Here is a 21,131-nt window from a genome sequence, read left to right as displayed (position 1 = left end):
GATAATTATGATGATGGTGATGGTGATGGTGATGGTGGTGGTGATAATTATAATGATGGTGATGGTGATGATGACTGATGGTGGTGGTGATAATTATGATGATGGTGATGGTGGTGATGATGATGATGGTGATGGTGGTAATGACTGCATGATGGTGTTAAATGATGACAAACCAGGAGGATGGTGATGATCATTGATTGCAAAGATGTTGATTATTGGTGTCAGATGATAATGTCACATCAAGTATGTTTTTTTCCATGCAGTTGTTCGAAAAAGCCTGTAACGAAAAAGACGACGTTATTCATCAACTCAAGACATCAAATCAAGAGCAGACCAAAGCACATAAGGTAGAGACCCCTTGTACTGAGTCTCTAGAGGAATTGTTCTGGGAGACAAAATAATGGATTTTTTTGCATAAGAAAAGACACCCTATTGTTTTGTCTCCCAGAACAATTCCTTTAGGAATTCAATGCAAGGGGTCTATAAAATGTTTTCTCACTGGACTCTGAAGATGACTTCAGGTTGTCGAAACGTCAGTCACCACCAACAACAGTCTTTCTCAAGGCTACACTCTACCGGACGATCACATTTCACAACAAACTTCAACACCTGGATCCAAACCATTTACTCTTAATAGAAGATATAGAAATTGCACGCATGGCATACCATGACCATGCCCTACGCGGTGATTTTTGGCACATGCGTAATAGGTAATTAAGAGCCTTACAAGCCGAAACAGCTGTCCACGGTTTCTAGTTGAGCTGGCTCATTTTTTACGCGACTTGAAGTTGTGAAAGGCCCATTGGCCCTCTTCTTCAGTCGTTTCATCTAAGGCTCATAATTTACCTATTACGCATGTTCTTATTTCATATCCAAGCCCATCCCACACGGCTTACTGCCCGCTCATCTATCTAATACGATAAGCAAGGAGGTATTTATTTAGTAATTTTACTTTTTTCTACCAGGATGCATTAGACGCTATTACAACCAGTAACCGTAACAACGAAGCAATGTTCCAGAACCTGAAGAACACTTTGGAGGCCAAAGAGAAAGAGCTTGTGGTATGTTGGCGTACAAGCCGTGAATTACATTCGCAATGACTTACTTCGATACATGTTATTTCTGATTGTGTGTTGAATATTTGAGTACCAGTGGAATGGTGTTTTTAAACAGAAAACTATATGTATGATTTGGGTGATATAGTGTTTGTCCGGTTGTAGGATGTAATTATAGTTTAATGAGATTGAATGTCACCCAAATCATTTTGCGTTTCTTTATCTGGTTGTTTGTTCGTTTGTTTGCTTTTTTATCTTTTCGTTTTTGGTTTTTGGCTTTGTTTGTCGTTCAAATAACAAATTAAAACAAAAAACAAAAAAACAAAACAAAAAACAAAAAAAACGAAAACCTGAAAACAATTTATTTAATCGTCTTACAGGCCCTCAAAGAGTTCGTTAAAGATATCACCAGAACTTCATCACAGGTAGTCTAGTTATCCTATAAACTATACATATATATATTTTTTTGTTAATTTTTTCTGAAATATTCTTGACGTATTGTTTCCCATCTCTTCAAGAACCAATCAGAGGAGGGCATAAAATTCCAAGACTTGTCTGAAGAGTTAAAAGAAAAAGAGAAGTTTGTTGGGGTGAGTTTATTGAGCTTCGTGCTCGCCTCTAGAAGGTTATGAAGTTTCTCTCGGTGAGGTACATATAGGTTTTACACCATCACGTGCCCACGCCCATAATACAGCTTGGGCTGCCTGTGGTTAGATGGCAGAACAAAAATCCCTTTGCTCTCAAGAATTGAATTCTTTCTCGTGTAAAACGATTGTATTGTTCCTGCCATATATAACATTGCTGCCGTCACATGATGGACACATGCCGTCACATGCAAAACCTCTATTGGCGCAAGTAATAGCACGAGAGGAGTAAGTTTAAAAACGCAATGCGTAGCTCAGTAATTTTTTGAAATTCTCTTCGGTTCCCAACTGAGTCGTCGTGTTGATAGCCGCACAATCATATAGAGGCTTCGCACCATCACGTGATGGCAGCCATGACAGGAGAAACAACAATAGAGTCTTTTTCTCCTGAGAACCTGAATTCTTTCTCATGTAAAATCAGAATAGAACAGATTCAATTGTTTCTGCCTCCTGTCATACCTGCCATCACGTGATCAGTGGTGCAAAGCCTCTATTGATGACTTGCAAACATTTCCAATAGAGTCAGAAGATAAAGACATGGCGGCCATGTTGGTAGTAATCGTGAAATCTTTTGTTAAATACCATCAACATGGCGGCGATAACGTAACGTGCAAACGAAAAATACCGAGAGAACCCTTTTTTTTTTTTTTTTTTGCTTTTGTAAGAAGTTTGGCAATTTTGCGCATTACAAACATAGCAGTCAGCTACTGAAATGTTTAATTTACTATTGTTATTAGAATCTTCTACAAGAAAGATCTCGTGTCTCGTCAGTGAATGAAGCCAACTCTCAACGACTCATGACAGCGCTACAAGAAAAAGACAAACTTCTCAAAGTGAGTTTATTTTCGTTTCATTGTTGGCTTATTGTTTTCCCTTTCTTTCACTTTAGTTCACTTGTTAATTGGTCGGTCGGTCTTTCGATCGATTGATTGGTTGGTCGGTCTTTCCATCGGTTGATTGGTTGGTCGGTCTTTCCATCGGTTGATTGGTTGGTCGATCTTTCGATCGATCGGTTAATTGGTTGGTCGGTCTTTCAATCGGTTGATTGGTTGGTCGGTGGATCCGTACGCATTTTCGTTTTCTCTGAATGTTCGTTCGTTCGTTTGAAATCTTCCTCACTGCTTTATTTATGATTAAAAAGACTAAATTTAAAAAAATCCAATGTTTTAGCGTGGTATGTCCTCTTATTTACCACATTTCTCGACCAATCAAAAAGCGAGAAAATTTACATTTGTGTTAACAAGTTAATTCTATCATTGCTATGTCTTTCAGGATGCATCAGATAGCATAATCCGTATCCAGAATGAAAAGAATTCCACCATACAACACCTTCAGGAACTACTGAACAACAAGGATCTCGAAATGCAGGTTAGATGCCAACTGGGATATCATTTATGCTTTTATTGCTGTGTGTTTAAATTAAATATCTTTCTAACGAGCAGGGATTATTGGGCGCGAAGACCCATAAATAAAGCTATTCAGCTTAGCATACTCACCTCTCACCTCCAAAGTCTCGAATTCGATTCCTGAAATCTGCTTTTCGCGATTTTATATTGCACGATTTTTCGTAATTTGACTTTTACTTTCTCTTTCACATTCACTCCTGCACGCAATTATTTTTGTGTTTGCTCGATATTTCTTTTCCGAAAGGAGGGGTTGCGCGATATTTTTTTCGTAGGTAAAGTGCTTGCTCGACATTTTTGGGGGGATTTACACAACCCCCTCAATTATCTAATGGTCTGTCCCGTATTGGTACAAGATCTGATCACAACAATCTGTTATTCAGTCTCTAGAAAACAACAAAGTTTGGCTGAACCAGGAGCAAGAACTCCTAGTGAAGAAACTGAGATCTGGCCTAAAGGACAAAGACACTATAATAGAGGTTAGTAGGAAGATATGCCTGTAATGATGGAAGTGGTGAGGTCCTTGTTAAGATTTTGCTTCATTTCTTTTTTAAGGAACTGGTTGAAAGCAATAAAGAAAAAGACCAACTGTTGATGAAACTGCAGGTGAGTTGGCTGAAGAAAAGCGCTAGAACTGAACCTTTCTCTTCCCTTCATTTCCCTTCCATTCCCTTCCATTCCCTTCCCTATCCTTCCCTTCCCTTCCATTCCCTTCCCTATTCTTCCCTTCCCTTCCATTCCCTTCCCTATCCTTCCCTTCCATTCCCTTCCCTATTCTTCCCTTCCATTCCCTTCCCTATTCTTCCCCTCCCTTCCCTTCCCTTCCAGTCCCTTCCCTTCCCTTCTCTTCTCTTCCTTTCCTCATATCGAAAACATTTATTTCTCGTAATCCCTCGATTTCTTGTAGGACGCTTTAAGGACACCCAAAAAGAATTCTGAAATGGTAAGCTTTTAAAAAGACTCTAATATTCAAAGACAGCTGATTCGCAAAAGCTTGCTGTGCAATACGTTTGTTTTTCGAATTCATCTCTTGCGATTTAAAAGTTTCGAATTTTTGATATGCACACCTATTCTTGAAATAAAGGTGTAATGTATATCTCAATGTCTAAGAAGGTTATTTGCACCTATACTGTGCCACAATATTTATATGTATTAAAAGCCTTTGATTTCTGTTTTATTTCAAGGCTGCTCTCAAACAAACCATCCAAGAACTAGAATCAACTTTGAAAGCCAAAAACAGTAAGTAGATAATAATGCGGCTCCAACTATTTGGAACAGTCTCCCATTGGAGATTAGACAGAGTAGTTCAGTAGGACCATTTAAATCAAGACTTAAGACGTATCCAACTATTTGGAACAGTTTCCCATTGGAGATGAGACAGAGTAGTTCAGTAGGACCATTTAAATCGAGACTTAAGACGTATCCAACTATTTGGAACAGTCTCCCATTGGAGATGAGACAGAGTAGTTCAGTAGGACCATTTAAATCGAGACTTAAGACGTATCCAACTATTTGGAACAGTCTCCCATTGGAGATTAGACAGAGTAGTTCAGTAGGACCATTTAAATCGAGACTTAAGACGTATCCAACTATTTGGAATAGTCTCCCATTGGAGATTAGACAGAGTAGTTCAGTAGGACCATTTAAATCGAGACTTAAGACGTATCCAACTATTTGGAACAGTCTCCCATTGGAGATTAGACAGAGTAGTTCAGTAGGACCATTTAAATCGAGACTTAAGACGTATCTTTATAAGGACGCTTTCATGAAGTAGACTTTTGCTTAGTACATATTATTGGCTTTGATTTTTTATTTGAATTTAATATCATATATGTATTTAAAACACTCATTAATAATTCATAAGCTTATGGTCCAATTGGAGCCACCATACACGTCACGTGCATGAACCTTTATACCCGATAAAGTCCTCTTCATTAGTATTCAAGTGATTTTATATAAAGACACATGTGATCTTTATATAAAGACCACTCGAATACTATGAGGATGACTTCATCAGGGATGAAGTATGCATCCAAGTTTAGATGAAGACATAGAGCTTCATCAAGGTCATAGTCAACCCTAATGATCTTTGACTAACGTGCCTGTCTTTGTCTTGGCACGCAATATCCAACGTGTGGGAGCTTCTATTGAATCTGGTTGCGCATGCCCATGACGTCAAATCTCTATCGAAGTATAAAAATCCATGTTCGTGACGTGTATGGTGGCTCCAGTTGAACCAAAATCTTATGAATTGTTCATGAGTGTTTTAAGCAGTTCAAAAAACTCGTAGATCGTGTTTTATCAGGTATAAAAGCACTCGGCTATGCCTCGTGCTTTTATACCTGATAAAACACTCCTACTCGTTTTTTAAACACTACATCGTTTTAGATTAAGATTTTACAATTGATATCTAGTGATTTTTTTTACTTACTGCATTTGTAGCTTTTTCTTATTTCATATTGTTTTCATAATAGAATTTTGTTTTCTTTATTTTCTAGCCATGGATGTAAAGCGCTTTAGAATAATAGGTTGAGCGCTATATAAATTGTTATATTATATTTAAGTAGAAAATCGTTTTTTCATTCTCTCATTTCGAATCCATTTGAAAGTAACGGTATTGATCAAATGATTTAAAAATATTGAGTTTATAGCAAGTGTCGTTTTGTCTTTTAAAACAATTGTTCATCTACTACTGCTAAGTCCTGTTGATAAAATAAAAAAGTAGGGTTGTACTCTTCAAAGTTACTGAGGGGGCCCAATAAGAATAATCATGACAAGCACAAAGAAAATCCGTTGTTTTTATTCTCAGATGCTCTAAAAAAGTTTGAAGCTGAACGGAAAAAAGGGTCTGAGGCTGAGTTAGAGGTGAGATGAATGAGATACGTGATGATGCAAAAAAAGATAATACGCAGGGATTGACCTCTCAGTGGCACACAACTAAAGCGATCTATGCCACACCGACTTCCCCTATGTATACCATACAATATATACTTAATTCACCATTTTCCCTACATTGGTTCACTGGCCAAACACAAAGCCCTCAAGAGAGGCGTCAAGGTACTTTCAAAGGATTTTTCAAATTTGAACCTTTCAACCTCGACTGAATGCTTTGTGTTTGACCAGTGAACCGATGTATGGAAAATGGTGAATAAACTTGATCCATACATATTCTTAAATGCATGTTACGTTATAGCCGCAATCTTGGTTGACGATAACAAAGCATTCCTCATTAGCTTCTCTTGTTAGATCAACCAACAAGGCGGCTGTTTCATCGTCATTTATATCTCAAGAGATTTTAAATCATGTTGTTTACTCTCCAAGCAACCCATGTGTCCATACCAAAGTATCTTGATTCATATTCACAGAATATTGAAAACAAAATGAAAATCGAGAATCTGGAACATGATCTTAAGGCCAAGGAAGCTGTTGTCCAGCAGTCCCTGTAAGTATTCTTTACTCTTGGCATGTCTTGTACCATTACATAACAGAGTGTGCTATATTGTTTATTTGTTTTCTGTGCAGAAAAACAATAGAGAATCTTCGGAACAAGTTGAAAACCATGCCAATAATAGAGGTGAACTAATAATAATGTCATAGATTATGGCTAATAAAGAATATGTTTTGATTATAGGTGTAGTTTGTCAGGGTGTGGCTTGTTTGTTGGCTTGGCTGGCCTTATAGGTGTAGTTTGTCAATGGGTGTGGCTTGTCTATGGGTGCACCTTATCTGTATTGGCAGCTTGTCAATGGGCGTTGCTTGTCTGTTTGCTTTGCTGGCCTTTGGATATAGTTTGTCAATGGGTGTTGTTTGTCTATTGGCTTGGCTGGCCTATAGATATAGTTTGTCTATGTGTGTTTCAGTGGTTTGTCTAAGCTTTTCCATGAGTGAGGTTTATGTAATGTGAGATAGCGAAACACTCATTTCTCATTCGTCGCCCATTTCTTTATTATTATATTATATTACAGTGCATTAACATCCTTTTTTGTCTCGATTCTGTAGGATCTGAAGCAAAAGTTTGCAGAACAAAACCAGGTACTGTTTGGTATTTTTATACATAAGAATAACACTGATAAGAAACGTCTGTATACTATTGGTAACCTAGGCCTATTGATTTACCAAGTCTAATTTGATCTATTGCTCGTTTTGTAAGGCACTTTCTGCGGCACAAAAGGATAAAGAACAAGCACAGATGGAACTGGTGAGAAACTTAATGATCATGCTCTTCATCTTTATCTTCATCATGCATCATCATCATGCATCATCATCATTATAATCATGCGTTATCATTAACATCATCATCATACATCATCACCATCATCATGCATCATCATCAACATGCATCACCATCATCATCATCATCATCATAAAAATCATGCGTTATCATTAACATCATAACCATGCATCACCATCATCATTGTAATCATGCGTTATCATTAACATCATCATCATGTATCATCAGCATTATCATTTTCATCATCATCATGCGTCATCATTGTCATCATCAACATCCTCATCCACATCATCACCTTCCACAATAGACATATGTTAGTAAAGCCAGCCAGACTACAGGATTTGAAATTCTCATACTTAGTCTGCATATGTTGTTTGCTTTTCTGATTGGTATAAAAAGCTGCAATAGCTAGAAAGAAGGCTTTTTTGGTAAGAATTAAAAATAAACTGTGTATGCATACGCACATTTTGCTTATCCAAAAGGCCCGAGACTGAATGAATGTCTAAAACTTTGCTGACAAAATTTTCTCTGTTTTTGAATCTTTTTCTTGTTGTCGTTAATCATTAATTGTAGGCATTATTAAAGAAGTCTGTAGTAGAGTATGATGGAGAATTGAAATCCAAACACGACAACATTGAGGTTTTGACACATTCTGCGCAGATCAAGGATAACATGATTAAGGTAGGAGAAGGATGAAAAACACCGCAATTTTATCGGTTCCTGCAGTAAACTCTCAAGCTCTAAGAGATCATCTAATTCCATTCTAATGAAAAGGGATGGGGGGGGGAGGGGGAGGGCGGGGTGAATTCATATGGACTATCATAGAAAAATCAACAACCCTCCATCTCTTCAACGGAATCAATATCTTGGCCCTACCCATTGTTTGTCAGTCTTCTTTGGTGACAGAGATTTGAATTGAATGAAAATATTGATGACCTTCCCTTTTGGTCTGTGCAAAAACTTGGCCCTCGCCTTCGGCACTCCATCATTCAAAAAAAATTATTTCTATTTTCCATCACTATTTTAATTTGTCATAATGACTAGGAGTATCTCAATACTTTTTCCCCTTCGTTGGGGTACTGTATGGGATACTAGTTAACCACGGAGAATGCTTCGATAAATGAGCACAATTCTCAGGCTTAAACTACCATTAATAGCTCAGTAATCTAAAACTTTGTCCCCAGGAATCTCCGTTTAGTTCATGACCTTCTCCTATTATTTCAAAACGTATTGAATCCCCTGATATATATGCAGAATGTGTAGTTCCAAAAATTATCTATACCCCCCTCACGGAGGAATTTTTTAAAGACGCCCCCCCCCCCCTACCCCCTGGAAATTCTAATTTTCTTCCATACAAACTCTGTAATTTTTGTTCTTTCTCTAACCCCCCTACTCTTCGGAAATTCCAAATTCCTCTGTGGGTGGGTATGGATGATTTTTGGAACTACACAATTTATGTTAACGTGATGAATGTAGGCCAAAGAAATTGATTATGATTCTGTCTTCACGTTACAGGAGATGCAAGACAGTCATAAGAAACAGATACAGGACATGCAGGATAACGTTGGGTACTACCAAAGAAAAGCATACGACCTCGAGGTTAGTGTTTTTCACCTACGGACATACACAGGAAGCCCGAGTAATAACGGATCGATATTTCCACATTTTGCCATCTTAATAGAGCCACGCAATGGCCTAATAGAGCTGTTAAGTTGTGTCATATTTCCTGTCCAACTTCTCTCAAAAACCGCAAAAATATATATTCACTTGTGTAAAAATACCAATATCGTTTAGCGCAACTTGTTTCTACTACCAGTGAAAGACGGATAAAGAATCTTTTTACCTTTGTCTTTCAGACATCGAACGATGCTTTGAGGCAGCAACTGAGTGAATGTAGTGAACTAAACAACTCGTTACAAAGACAACTGGAGATCGCGCAAAACAAGGCCAATTCTCAGGTAATTTCCACATTGTTATATTGTTAAACTGAAGGTTATTTCCTGACCAACGTTACAGCAGGTGGGTAGAAATGTCAACTGTTATGAATGGCATCCACTGTTATCTGTTAGAGCGGTTTTGGTATGAGTAAGATACTGACTTACAGCTCGTACACGGTACGGCATGCCGTGACAGTGAAATGGCTTCCCATAAGAATGGTTATTGCATCTCGAGTGGGAAATATACGGTACTGACTTACAGCTCGTACACGGTACGTCATGCCGTGACACTGAAATGGCTTCCCATTGTCTCCAGTAATTCATCCAATCAAAACGCGTAGTTACGGCTACGGAAGGATATTGTACGGCTACAGTACGACAATGAACGTGGTGTATAGTATCCCACTCATAAGAGATCTTCTCTATGGCAAAGGTCTTCCTTCCCAAGATGACAGTGGATGAGTAGGAATAGCATTGACTTTGTCTGCTGTTTTCACTAACATTTCTTTTATTCTCAGTCTCCTTTCAGAAAAGATGTCGAGGAACTGAACCAACTGAGAGAAGAAGTCATTCTCATGCGTGAACAATTATCTACCAAACAACGAGAAACCACTCAAGGTGGATCTGGAAATGATGATAAGGTGAGACTAGAAAGAAACAACTACGAGGGTGGAGTAATTTGGCTAGTGCACGTGGGTGGGGGAGCCTGCGATAAGACCCATACTTCTTGGGAGTGCACTCGCCTCTAAGTTCTCATTCCGCGTTTTGTTACCTTAGAGCGAAAGTATGCCGAATGCTGTATGCCGAGTGCACGTGATAGTACAAAACTTCTATTTGCAACGCACATACAACCCATATTCAATATTTACGTCTCATTCCACGTTTTATTACCTTAGAGCGAAAGTATGCCTTATCTACAAAAGGTCCTACAAGAACAAGTAGCCGAGACCACAAAACTGAACGATATTCTAACCAAGGAAAGAGAGATGTATATCAATGCTGTACAACGCTTGAGGTCATCGCCAAGTGAACCCAGTACAAGGTAGATATAACAGTGGTTATTGCTTGGCATTAGTAGGCGAAATGACTGCCCGTCATGTGCTATCAACAAGAGAGTATTCTCTTGTTGGATATCAATCTCATTACCAGCCTACAATGACAGACAAACATTGTCCGTCATGTGCTATCAACCAGACAATGTCTGAACCATTTTGGTGCTCATAAATATTGGGTCATTTTCTTCTTGTAGTACTTCTCCAGTATCGCGCGAGTTCCAGATCCTCAAGTCGCTTCGAACACAGCTCGAAGATGGTATCAGACAGAACAACACATTGCGCAACCAGCTCCAAGATCAAATAACATCCTACCACTTGAAAGCTACTTCCCCTGTACCTCCCCCACCGTCGCCATATGACGCTGTTTATCAACGAGAGATCAAGGAGCTGACGTCTAGGCTGGAGGAGAGTGAGCGCTGGAATGCATCATTGCAGGCTCGTCTAAATGACGCGCCTGGCTTGGACGTGGGAGACGGTAAATTGGCAAGTACTTCGGGGACTAAGGAAAGTATTCAACGACTAGAAGAAGTAAGTATTGAAGTTAACGTTTCTTAGGGTTTTAAGGAAGAACATTTTGCTTTAAATCCGTACTACATGCCTTAACACTGAAATGGCTTCCCATAAAAATGGAAACGAGACGAGAAATTAGTAGCCGTACTTTAGCCGTACCGTATTTTACCGCTTAAGTCAGTACCGTATGTTTCCTACTCATACCCAAACCGCTCTGTACACGACAAATGTCGAACACTGAAATGGCTTCCCACGAAAAAATATTTTCTTGTGGGTGGGAAAGATGCTGTACTGACATACAGTACGTACATACGTACACGCTACATGCCGTAACACTGAAATGGCTTGCCATAGAATATAATTTTCTCGTGATTGTTAAAAGTGCTGCAGTGACATACACGGTACATGCCATAACACTGAAATGGCTTCCTATTGCTTTCGTGCGCATCATCCGATAACAAGGCTAAGGTATTTTTAATATTGCTTATTTTTGAACACAGCAAGTTGATAATCTCACCAAAAGTCTACAACAAACCACCCACATGAACAAACGAATCAGCAATGAACTCGACGAAGTAAAAAAATCAAGTCGCCAGAGAATAACAGACAAAGACGCCACCATCAACACACAAAACCTACAGATCACCAACCTCCAGAACCAGCTACAGACGACAAAAAGCACCTTCGTAGAACTAGAAAAACGACTCCAAGACGCGCATGAAAAACTGGAATATTACGCCCGTAACGTAAATGGTGACTACGAGGATCTTCTCCTTGAGCGAGAACAAGAGGTGGAATCTCTGCGCGCTGCTCTGAAGGAGAAACAACTGCGCGAAGAGCTAGCGAATCAGAAGAGAGGAAGCGATATGGCTGCGCAAACATCTCCGATTATCCCTAGGGGGTATGTGTCGAGTGAGAAGCTGAGGGAGGTGGAAGAACGGTTACGCGGTGAACTGACGGAGAGTCTGCAGAGGAATGACTATTATAAGGATCTGCTTGATCAGAAGGCTGACGAGCTGCAAAGGATGCAACAACTGGTGGGTTTGACTTAGAGCCGTTTTCGCATGACTGTGAAAAGCTTAGTGCCGTAAGCGCGCTTCCTTGCCGTGTCACGACCGTGTTCGTGCCGTGCACTTTTCACAGTCATAACTGCTCTATATAGGAGGATCAAGGGTGGTGTAATAGTCGTGTACTCGCCTCTCACCTCTGTAGGCTCGGGTTTGACTCCTGGACGGACTCGGGAGCACTAAGTGTAGATTTCGTTGATCGTTTTCTTGATTTTAGTCTTTCAACGAGCTCTCCAGTTTTTCTCTCTCTGCAAAACACGCTGAATTTCAATTTGATCTGTGATTTAGCCGTGTCTTGACTTAGATAAGCTCCCAGGTTGTTTCAGAGTTTCATCTGTAAGTTAACCTTACCCGGATTTAGTTCAGTCCAGAGGCTTTTTCAGGGTTCGATAAAACTGAAGGTGACTGATAGATTTGTCTAATTCCATAGGGACCGTCATCGATCTCCATCAATACACAGGAAAGCAATCAAGACAAGAGCACAATCCACAATCTCCAACAAGAATACGAGAAGGGAATCCTCTCCAACGAAGCACTCAAGCGTCAGCTCGAATCTGAGATAGCTTCGGTTTCCTCAAGAGAACGTAGCCTCCAATCTGATGTACTAACTATATCTGACCTCCGTCAAAAACTAGACGAATCCTTACGATGCAATGACAGTCTTCAAGGGATCCTTCAAGAGAATTTAAAAGCTGGTAGCGGGGTCGACAGAGTAAAGAAAGAGCTTAGCACTGCTAATAAGAAGAATGAAACATTGGCCTTACAAATTGAGAGCCTGCATCAGTCGATAAAACAGTTCAACGACATCGGTAAAGAAGCGGAGAAGTTGCGCAGTGATGTGAAAGAGGCACACAAGTTGAATGATACGCTGAGTGAACAGTTGAAGGAGATGAGAAGCTCTACGACTGAGTTGCCGCTTGTACAGAGAGAACTGAAACAATCGAAGATGATGAATGAGCAGTTGGGAAAGCAGTTGGCGGAACTGCTGAACAATATGGCGAAACTAAAAACATATAATCAAAAGTACGTAGGTTCATTGTTGCGTCCGATAAGAAGTTCTTCATTCATTCATTTGTCAACCATTATTTATCGGCCCAAGGGCGGATCCAGCCAAAATTTTAAAGTGGGGGGGGGGGGGGGGGGCTAATTGAGTTTCTTCCGTCAACACAACGGAAAACAATTAAAAAAGCATCTAATTCTTCAGTTTTGTTTTGTTGTTGTTTTCTGCTGAAGGGGGCTTCAGCCCCCTTTTACCCCCCCCCCCCCCCCCCCCCCCGGATCCGCCCTTGCGGCCCATATACTTTCTACTTCCTACTAACCATCAATTCCTCCGTCCGGCGATTTATACCTTCATGCTGTTCGCCTGTCCCTCTATGCTTTATCTATGTATCTTATCTCATATCCCATGCGTGTATCTAACCATCCACCTACCCATCTTATATATCCATTAAATCACCCGTCCATCATCCCATCCATTCACCCACCCATCCATTCATCTATCCATATCCATCCATCCATTCATTTATCCACCCATCACATGTATCCCTGCACTCACTTGTCCATCATCCCATCCATCAACCCATCCCATCCACCCATCCCATCCATTCATCCCATGCATCCACCCATCCCATCCATTCATCCTATCCATTCATCCATCCACCCATTCCATATATCCTAAAATCACCCGTCCATCATCCCATCCATCTATCCATCCCATCCACCCATCCCATCCATTCTTCCATCAATTTCTCTTTTACTATTTCCTTTCCTTGGAAATGATTGATAACAAACCTATTATGTTTAATATAACCAGGTTGAAGTCTGAAGTGGACCAAAAGAACAAAGCCATAGAATCCCTCGAACATCACCTCTCCTCGAAACCAGACGTACATTCCAGAGGCGTTTCTCCTCTGGTTCCCATGACAACATTCAGTATGACGTCACCTCATCACGACAATGTCCATACTCAGACCAGTCCTGGGTATGGCGTCTCCAGTCCTCCCTCGGTCACTCGTCTCAGTTCTCCTCCGCCATCGCCTGGGAGGAGGGAAACTTCTCCTACAAGCGTCATCGAAAAAATGCACGGACTTAACAAAACTCTTATGTCAGAAAATCAATTCCTGAGGAATAAACTCCAACAGAACGAACGCTATACTTCGACTCTTAAGGACGAGCTAGAGTTATACAATCGAATGAAGAGAGAGAGCCTTCCAGGACTTGGAAGCCCGAATAAGATGTCGGCTACCGCTGGACAATCCATGGACGAGATACTCGCTATGTATATGAACGAAATGCGTGAACTGCGCATGCGGTTAGAGGAGAGTATCCGCACTAATGATAAACTGCGGGCTCAGTTGGAGAAGCGCATGACTGAGGAAGAAAATGGTGATGATGGGGTCCCTGTGCTGTCGTCTGATAAGTTGTTACCATATATACATGAGAATGAAGCATTAAGAGCTGAACTGCTTATGAAAGACAAGGCTAATGAAGATCTTAAGAAAGCATTGGAGAACTTGAAGAGAACGAGAGAGATGTAAGACATAATATGCTCAACATTATTCATTTATTTTTCCTTCCTTCCTTTATTCCTTCCTCCCTTCCTTCCTTCCTCCCTTTCTTCCTCCTCCCTCCTTCCTCTCCTCCTTCCTTTCTCCCTTTCTTCCCTTCTCTCTCATTCTCTCTCCCTCTTTTCCTCCATTCATTCTTTCGTCTACCACACTTTTCTTCCCCTCCATCCCTCCCCTCTTTTCTTCTCTCGCTATCTTCTCTTTCCCGTTGTTTTCAAAACATCACTCGTACCTATAAATTCCGAATTGTATTCGAAATCGTGCGATTTCCTATACTTAAAAGTATAACATAGCGTTTCTTTCTTCCACATATTCAGAGCAGGTTTCCTTTGTTCCCTCTCTTGTAATTGACATTTTTTTCCTGTCTGTCTGTCTGTCTGTCTGTCACGTGTAGAGAGCGAACCCAACTGAACGTGCTCCGCCAGCAAGGAGAAGAGAACCATCAAGTGATAACAAACCTACAGAACGAGCTGCGTGTGTACGAACAGCTCTACAAACTATCTTCCAGTAGAGCTGAGCAACACTATCAAGGTACTACATATTCTATACATAATTATACTTCGGGACTGGTCATAAAGTAAAGGGGAAGGGGGGGGGAGTGGGGGGTAAAAACAGGGGGGGTCACACAAGTTTGAATTTCTTAAAACGGGTGGGCTGTTTATAAGACTGTACACTATCAGGGGTGGGTCATATTTAATTTCCTGCATTAAAACTTAGGGGGGCCATCATTTTATCGTCCTTGTTTTATACTGGGCCAGTAAAAAAGAGCTCCTTCAAATCCAATTTTACCCCTCCCTCCCCCCATCCTTTAGTTCAAGACCAGTCCCTGAGGAACCACAAATTTATTCTAAATTTACCCTACATAATCTGTTTAAGACACCAGCTATGTTCGAGAGGGTCCTCGGAGTCCTGATGGCACGACCGATAACAGTGCCATCATAAAACTACTGGCTGAGATCAGAAGCCTTCGTCTACAGCTAGAGAAGAGCATTGCTACCAATAATGCTTTGCGACTTAAACTGGAGGAACAACTGAGCAGACCAATCAGAGAGTCGCCCCAGGCTTCTAGGGTATCGCCATCAGAAGTAGCAAGAAGACTTGATTTTGATAAAGATATGGACAGAATACAACCTGGTAAAAACTTTTGATAGTTTGCTTAATGTTCTCACTCTTAGAGATGTGGTCGATAAAGAAAATTGATCTATAAAAAGTATGCGTTGGTCGATTAAAAAAGGGAGAATGTATGGGCGATCTAGTCTTGAGGTCGCTTAGTAAAATGTGGTTCTCAAGAAGAATAGGTGCTATAGAGTAGTTGGTCGATTTAGAGAGGTCGATGAGTAAAAGATCTAGTCTTTGCAGAATGGGTCGCTTTGATGAGTGGTCGTTGAATAGTGGTCGTTTTATACAGGTCATCTATTGGTCGTCCTTAACGAGTGCTTCTCGCTCAGGTATCTTGTTTTGCGTATTCCATTTCAGTAGTTCTTAGAGGTAACCTCGCTGCTCGTGTAGATCGAGAACACTACATCGAACTGCAGTCCAAAATAGAAAGCATTTACAACGAAGCAACTAAACTAAAAGTACAGATACGAACCAATAAACAGGTGAGATTCCGTCCAATCAAATGAAAAACATTTCACATCATATTGGACTCTGGACTCTTTATTTTTCAGCCTTTGTACCTTGAGAATTCAGTGCACAATCTTCACACATGGGCCGCAGACTGTAAAGATTTGCTACAGAGATTTGTGATGGATGATAAAGTTGTATCAAGTGGGGATGGTGGTCCCGTTTCAAATGAGGTGAGACGAACACGTGCAGTAAATAATGAATATTTAGGGTTGTATTAGTGGTAGTGTAATTGCCTCTCACCTCTGGGGTCTCGGGTCTGATTCCTGACTAAGATCAGCCCTGAGGGTGTTTCACGGGGTTCGATATGTGAGTTAGCCGTGCTCTGACTTAGATCAGCCCAGAGATCGTTTCAGGGTTCAATCTGTGAGTTAGCCATGCCCTGACTTAAATCAGCCCAGAGGTTGTTTCAGGGTTCAATCTGTGAGTTAGCTGTGCCCTGACCTTGATCAGCCCAGAGGTTGTTTCAGGGTTCAATCTGTGAGTTAGCCATGCCCTGATTTAGAACAACCCAGAGGTTGTTTTAGGGTTCAAAATGTGAGTTAGCCATGCCCTGATTTAGAACAGCCCAGAGGTTGTTTCAGGGTGTCGATAATAACAACTTTATTTAATGAGGGTGGCACTAAATAGTGTACTACACTAATAAACTTGTGGCCCTCAAAAAATTGTCATTTGTTTCAAAAGGAAATCATAAATAGCCTTCATGACTTCCAAACAAAGAAATCATTCTCAAGGGAATGACACGTGGACTATAATAGAAAAACACCGCTTATCTGAAAATGTCCATTGTTTCCTCAGAATATGAGTCTACGTCTACAAATCTCCAAACTAAAGAAAAAACTTCTTTACCAAGAAGACGCCATTAGAAGAGCCAGTGAACAACTCGAGGTAAGGGAGCGCGCTCACAAATGATGGTTTGGGAGGGAGAGGTCGACTAAGTCAATTATGTCACATTTTTGGTAGCCCCAGCTGAATAGATCTTATTCCTCATGGTACAATGTTTGCCCATTTCAGACCACGTGTCATTCCCTATAGTATCATTTTTTTGTTTAACGGTTGCGCATGACAAAACACATGAATATCGATACTACTCTAGCCCCAGCTCAATAGATCTTATTCTTCATGGTGCAATGTTTGCCCATTACAGACCACGTGTCATTCTCAAGAGTTTCATTTTTTTAACGGTTACGCGTGACAAAACACATGAATATCGATACAACTCTAACGAACAACCCTATTCTCGAGAAAATGACACTTTGCACCATAATGAATATGATTTATTCTTTGCTGGACCCAAGGAGCCCATCATGTATCAACGCGGAACTTGTCCGCATTTTTTTCTGCCTGGTGACGCTATACGTCAGACGCTTCTGATTGGCTCAGTGAATAAAAATAGGCAAGCTCGTGAAGGTTTGGCTTAATAGACTTAGTATGGTGAGTCGTCCTGCTAGTACATAACGTTGTTTTTAAAATACTATTATTGTTTCAGGAAAGTACGAAAAAGAAAGAAGGGATGCAGACGCATTTAATAGATAGATGTGAGTAGGTTAATAAAAGTATTAGCAGGGCCGTAACCAGAACTTTTACAGGGAGGGTGCACATCGAATAAAATCGGACCATTGATCGTTTCTTTTAAGAAAGTAGACCGGAAAAAAAAGGTAACCGAAAGAAAGCAGAACCAAAAAAAAGGAGATGGATGAGCGGACCTATGCTTTATGGAGGGGTGCACGTGTGCACCCTGTGCTCCCTCCTAGTTACGGCCCTGATTAGTGATTAGTGACTACTACTACTACTATTGGGTGATTTATTGGGTGGTAGGTTAGTGACTAGTTGAATGGGTCAAAGAGGGAGGTAATGGGTAGGTCTATATTGGGGGAGGGGGGCGATGAGTGAACGAGGTGTGAATGAGAAGTAAGTATGTGAAGTCAGTGAGGGAGTGGGTGGGTAGATAGAAGGTGGATGAGTGTGCGGGTTGAAGGGGGAAAAGGCGAGTTTTGATAAAGGAAGGGTGGTTGGTTAGTGACTAGTTGAATGGGTTAAAGATGGAGGTAGTGGTTAGGTAGGTTTATATTGGGGGGGGGGGGGTAGGTAGATGAGTGTGTGGGTTGAAGGGCGAGTAAGCGAGTTTTGAAAGAGGAAGGGTGGAAGAAGTGAGAGTGCAGAAGTGAGTAGCTGACGGAAAGAGAGACAATGCGAGACAGCAGAAAACGAGAAAATGAAGGGGTGCTTATACACATAGATTAATTATGTGTAATAGATACAAGAGTAGAGTACAAACACTAAAAGTGTGCAACACTTAGCACTATTTAGTTGTAAAAAGTACTAATTAAACAATAGAAAACAATAGGATTAGCATAATTTAGCAGTATGTAGTGGTATTTATGTTGCACACTTATAGTGTTTGTACTCTACTTGACCCATTGTTGAAGATTCAAAGGGATCAAAGTCATTAATCATGGCGGGATTTTTTATATCTAGTACTAGAATCACAAGCAGTACTACAGAGAACAAGAGGCAGTCTCGAGGTAAACTCTTCTCTTTTATAAATATTCCCCTTTTCCCTAAAGTCCCAGTTTTAAAAAAAAAAGTTGAATACACTGAGAAAACAGGTAGAAAACAAAAAACAAAAAAAAAAAAAAACAACGAACTATTAGCCTTTCCGATGTTGAGGAAAATACTGGGTCAAGTTTGCATTGCATTTTGGGACTGTTTAAGGGAAATGTTTCCAAGATGGCGTCTATTTCGTCTTGTAAAACAGTCCCAGAATTCTCCGCAAATCCAACTTGACCCATTCTTTTACTCGACCTCGGAGTGGCTATATGAGACCTTGGCAACTAAACAAGTGGGGGTAAAAGAAGAAAGAGAGAGAGAGAGAAAGAAACCAAGAAAGGAAGAAAGAAAGAAAGAGAGAAAGAGAGAGAAAGAAAGAAAGTAAAAAAGAAGAAAAAAATGAACGAAGAAAGAAAGAAAACAAAACAAAATTCCAAGTAGTTTGGTCAAAAAGCTAAGCGGAAACCAAAAAAGTAAAGCTAAGAAAAACAAAGTCCTTTGAAGCCCAATAATACCACAGGGAGCCCAAAGCGTGTCCAAGAGAAGATTGTTCAAGCTGACAAAACATTTTTCCTTATTTTAGGACTACGCCAGAACGAAAACCGATAGATAGCCATGGACAAACAAACCCTCGTGTCAGTGCGTAGCTACAAATCAAAAGGTTCTAATTTTTACAAAAAACAAATCATGTTGGTAAATGACATTTCTAATATTTTATATTCCAAGTGTAATAACATATTATATTTTTATTATATTTTATCGCTTTTTGATATAAAAGAGGTGATGAGTTATAAAAGTGTGTCGAATTCGGGAAGAACAAAAGTTTCTCATCCGTTTTCACCGGGTTCTCCATCATTCTCAGCGGGTTCTCCACAACAATGAGACCCGAATTACAAATCGGAAAAAAAAAAAGATTTTTCAAGCCAGGTTGAAGCCTAAATTAAAATATATTATCTACAAAAAAGTAAAGCTGATTATCAGAGTATCATATTTGACTTCATCTTCCTAAACTGCGGAGGTAGACTGGTAACCATTTGCACCGCTTGCAATTATGGGATGAAAGCCGAAAGAGGGAACGAAAGATCTGACGTAATGAAGTATCGAGTCTCTTGTCGCAAGCATGACTTCCTTTTTCGGATTCTTCGCCTTTCTCGGAAAGCTAACACCTACTAGGCTTATTGCTGACTTCCATGTTAAACAAAAATATTTTCATTCTTTGAATTTATATTTCCACATCCGTCAAAGTCTCACGAAACAGCACCGTATTTAATAGGGCATAGCAGCTGTGTCCAAACGAACAACAGAAATGAAAAGGGCACCTTGATATTAGTAAGAGGGCGAAGTTTCACTTCATAAGGTTCTTGCAACAACACCTTTCCCCATGCAAATCCTTATTAAATTTCCGGTTTTATATTTAATGTCATTTCTCCTATAGTCGCTTTAGTCGAATAGTCAAATTAATGGTTGGGTCACGTGACCAGCTAGTGCAAGTTGGTCCATAAACCTACCTCATTTCAGGGTGGAGCGAAAGAGGGTTCGTTTTTGATGTTGAATCTCAAAACAAGCGGTTTGATTTCATGCGGATTCCCCACACGACAGCAGTTCTAAGTATGCTATGTTGTAAAGCTGACATCTAGTGGTCTTTAACTGCAAGACAAAGTTATAATTCATCATGAGTGTGTATAAATGTGTATTGAAGCGTCTCTTTAAGTATAATGCATTAGGCATGTCATGTCTGTATTTAAGACACCGGCTGTGGCGTACAGCTGATTCATTCCAAGATGTTTCTTCTTCAACAACTTCGTTTCATCAATATTATCTTCTTTCTCGTTGGACCAAAAGTCTTGGCGGACAACTCCATTGATTCTACGTGTTCTGCGAGTGAGAATGGATTCTGTCGAGGCTCGATGACCATCGTGCAGTGTCGTGTTAGGAGAATCTGTGAGCTACAAGATTTAATCGCATCCAAGAACCAAGTCATCGCACTGTAAGTAGATTTAAATTTCTGAAAATACTTTATGCTTCTTGTTTTAAGATTACTTTTCCGGGACACATTTCTATTTCTTTATTTTTCCATTTTTATTTTTTCCTTTACACTGTTTCTATCGCTGGGATGTAAAATTTCTTTTTCTTTCTTCTTCTTCTTCTTCTTTCTTTCTTTCTTTCTTTCTTCCTTCCTCCCTCCCTCCCTCCCTCCCTCCCTCCCTCCCTCCCTTCCTTCCTTCCTTCCTTCCTTCCTTCCTTCCTTTCTTTCTTTCTTTCTTTTTTTCCTTCTGTTAGTTCATATTCTAACGCGGAATTAACACATTATTTTTGAACTGAATGACGAATCAATCAATCAATCAATCCGGTAATCAATCAACTATATTTAAGGAGGGTGACACGAAACCTTTTTTTCACTAACAAATCTGTATACCTGCATCTATAAATTGCGTATAATATTACTAATATTAATGAATACTCACTAACTTGACAAGTACTTGTTA

General features: G+C 40.1%; 1 protein-coding gene across 2 annotated transcripts in view; it reads left to right on the top strand.

Annotated features, from left to right (window-relative positions):
• LOC116304610 (uncharacterized) overlaps window positions 1-19,441 on the top strand; it is a 31,848-nt gene extending 12,407 nt beyond the window's left edge. For both annotated transcript variants that reach the window (XM_089024890.1, XM_089024891.1), the window contains 32 exons: window positions 264-347; window positions 966-1,061; window positions 1,436-1,480; window positions 1,574-1,645; window positions 2,437-2,532; window positions 2,972-3,067; window positions 3,486-3,581; window positions 3,658-3,708; window positions 4,010-4,045; window positions 4,287-4,341; window positions 5,912-5,967; window positions 6,468-6,544; window positions 6,625-6,676; window positions 7,102-7,134; window positions 7,253-7,300; window positions 7,907-8,014; window positions 8,849-8,932; window positions 9,190-9,291; window positions 9,789-9,911; window positions 10,167-10,312; window positions 10,520-10,853; window positions 11,336-11,872; window positions 12,333-12,925; window positions 13,716-14,435; window positions 14,864-15,000; window positions 15,346-15,603; window positions 15,946-16,070; window positions 16,140-16,268; window positions 16,894-16,983; window positions 17,585-17,633; window positions 18,574-18,620; window positions 19,229-19,441. In XM_089024890.1, the coding sequence (XP_088881016.1) occupies window positions 264-347; window positions 966-1,061; window positions 1,436-1,480; window positions 1,574-1,645; window positions 2,437-2,532; window positions 2,972-3,067; window positions 3,486-3,581; window positions 3,658-3,708; window positions 4,010-4,045; window positions 4,287-4,341; window positions 5,912-5,967; window positions 6,468-6,544; window positions 6,625-6,676; window positions 7,102-7,134; window positions 7,253-7,300; window positions 7,907-8,014; window positions 8,849-8,932; window positions 9,190-9,291; window positions 9,789-9,911; window positions 10,167-10,312; window positions 10,520-10,853; window positions 11,336-11,872; window positions 12,333-12,925; window positions 13,716-14,435; window positions 14,864-15,000; window positions 15,346-15,603; window positions 15,946-16,070; window positions 16,140-16,268; window positions 16,894-16,983; window positions 17,585-17,633; window positions 18,574-18,620; window positions 19,229-19,258 (4,605 nt within the window). In that variant the 3' untranslated portion in view covers window positions 19,259-19,441. The remainder of the gene's footprint in view (window positions 1-263; window positions 348-965; window positions 1,062-1,435; window positions 1,481-1,573; window positions 1,646-2,436; window positions 2,533-2,971; window positions 3,068-3,485; window positions 3,582-3,657; window positions 3,709-4,009; window positions 4,046-4,286; window positions 4,342-5,911; window positions 5,968-6,467; window positions 6,545-6,624; window positions 6,677-7,101; window positions 7,135-7,252; window positions 7,301-7,906; window positions 8,015-8,848; window positions 8,933-9,189; window positions 9,292-9,788; window positions 9,912-10,166; window positions 10,313-10,519; window positions 10,854-11,335; window positions 11,873-12,332; window positions 12,926-13,715; window positions 14,436-14,863; window positions 15,001-15,345; window positions 15,604-15,945; window positions 16,071-16,139; window positions 16,269-16,893; window positions 16,984-17,584; window positions 17,634-18,573; window positions 18,621-19,228) is intronic.
• The last annotated feature ends 1,690 nt before the right edge of the window (window positions 19,442-21,131 follow it).

The sequence above is a fragment of the Actinia tenebrosa genome, unplaced genomic scaffold (genome assembly GCF_029948245.1).
Source record: "Actinia tenebrosa isolate PJP-AT-01 unplaced genomic scaffold, QUT_ActTen_1.0 PGA_scaffold9__36_contigs__length_13948895, whole genome shotgun sequence".
Taxonomy (NCBI): domain Eukaryota; kingdom Metazoa; phylum Cnidaria; class Anthozoa; order Actiniaria; family Actiniidae; genus Actinia; species Actinia tenebrosa.
Note: the sequence above shows the minus strand (reverse complement) of the source record. Positions and strands in the feature narration are given on the sequence as shown.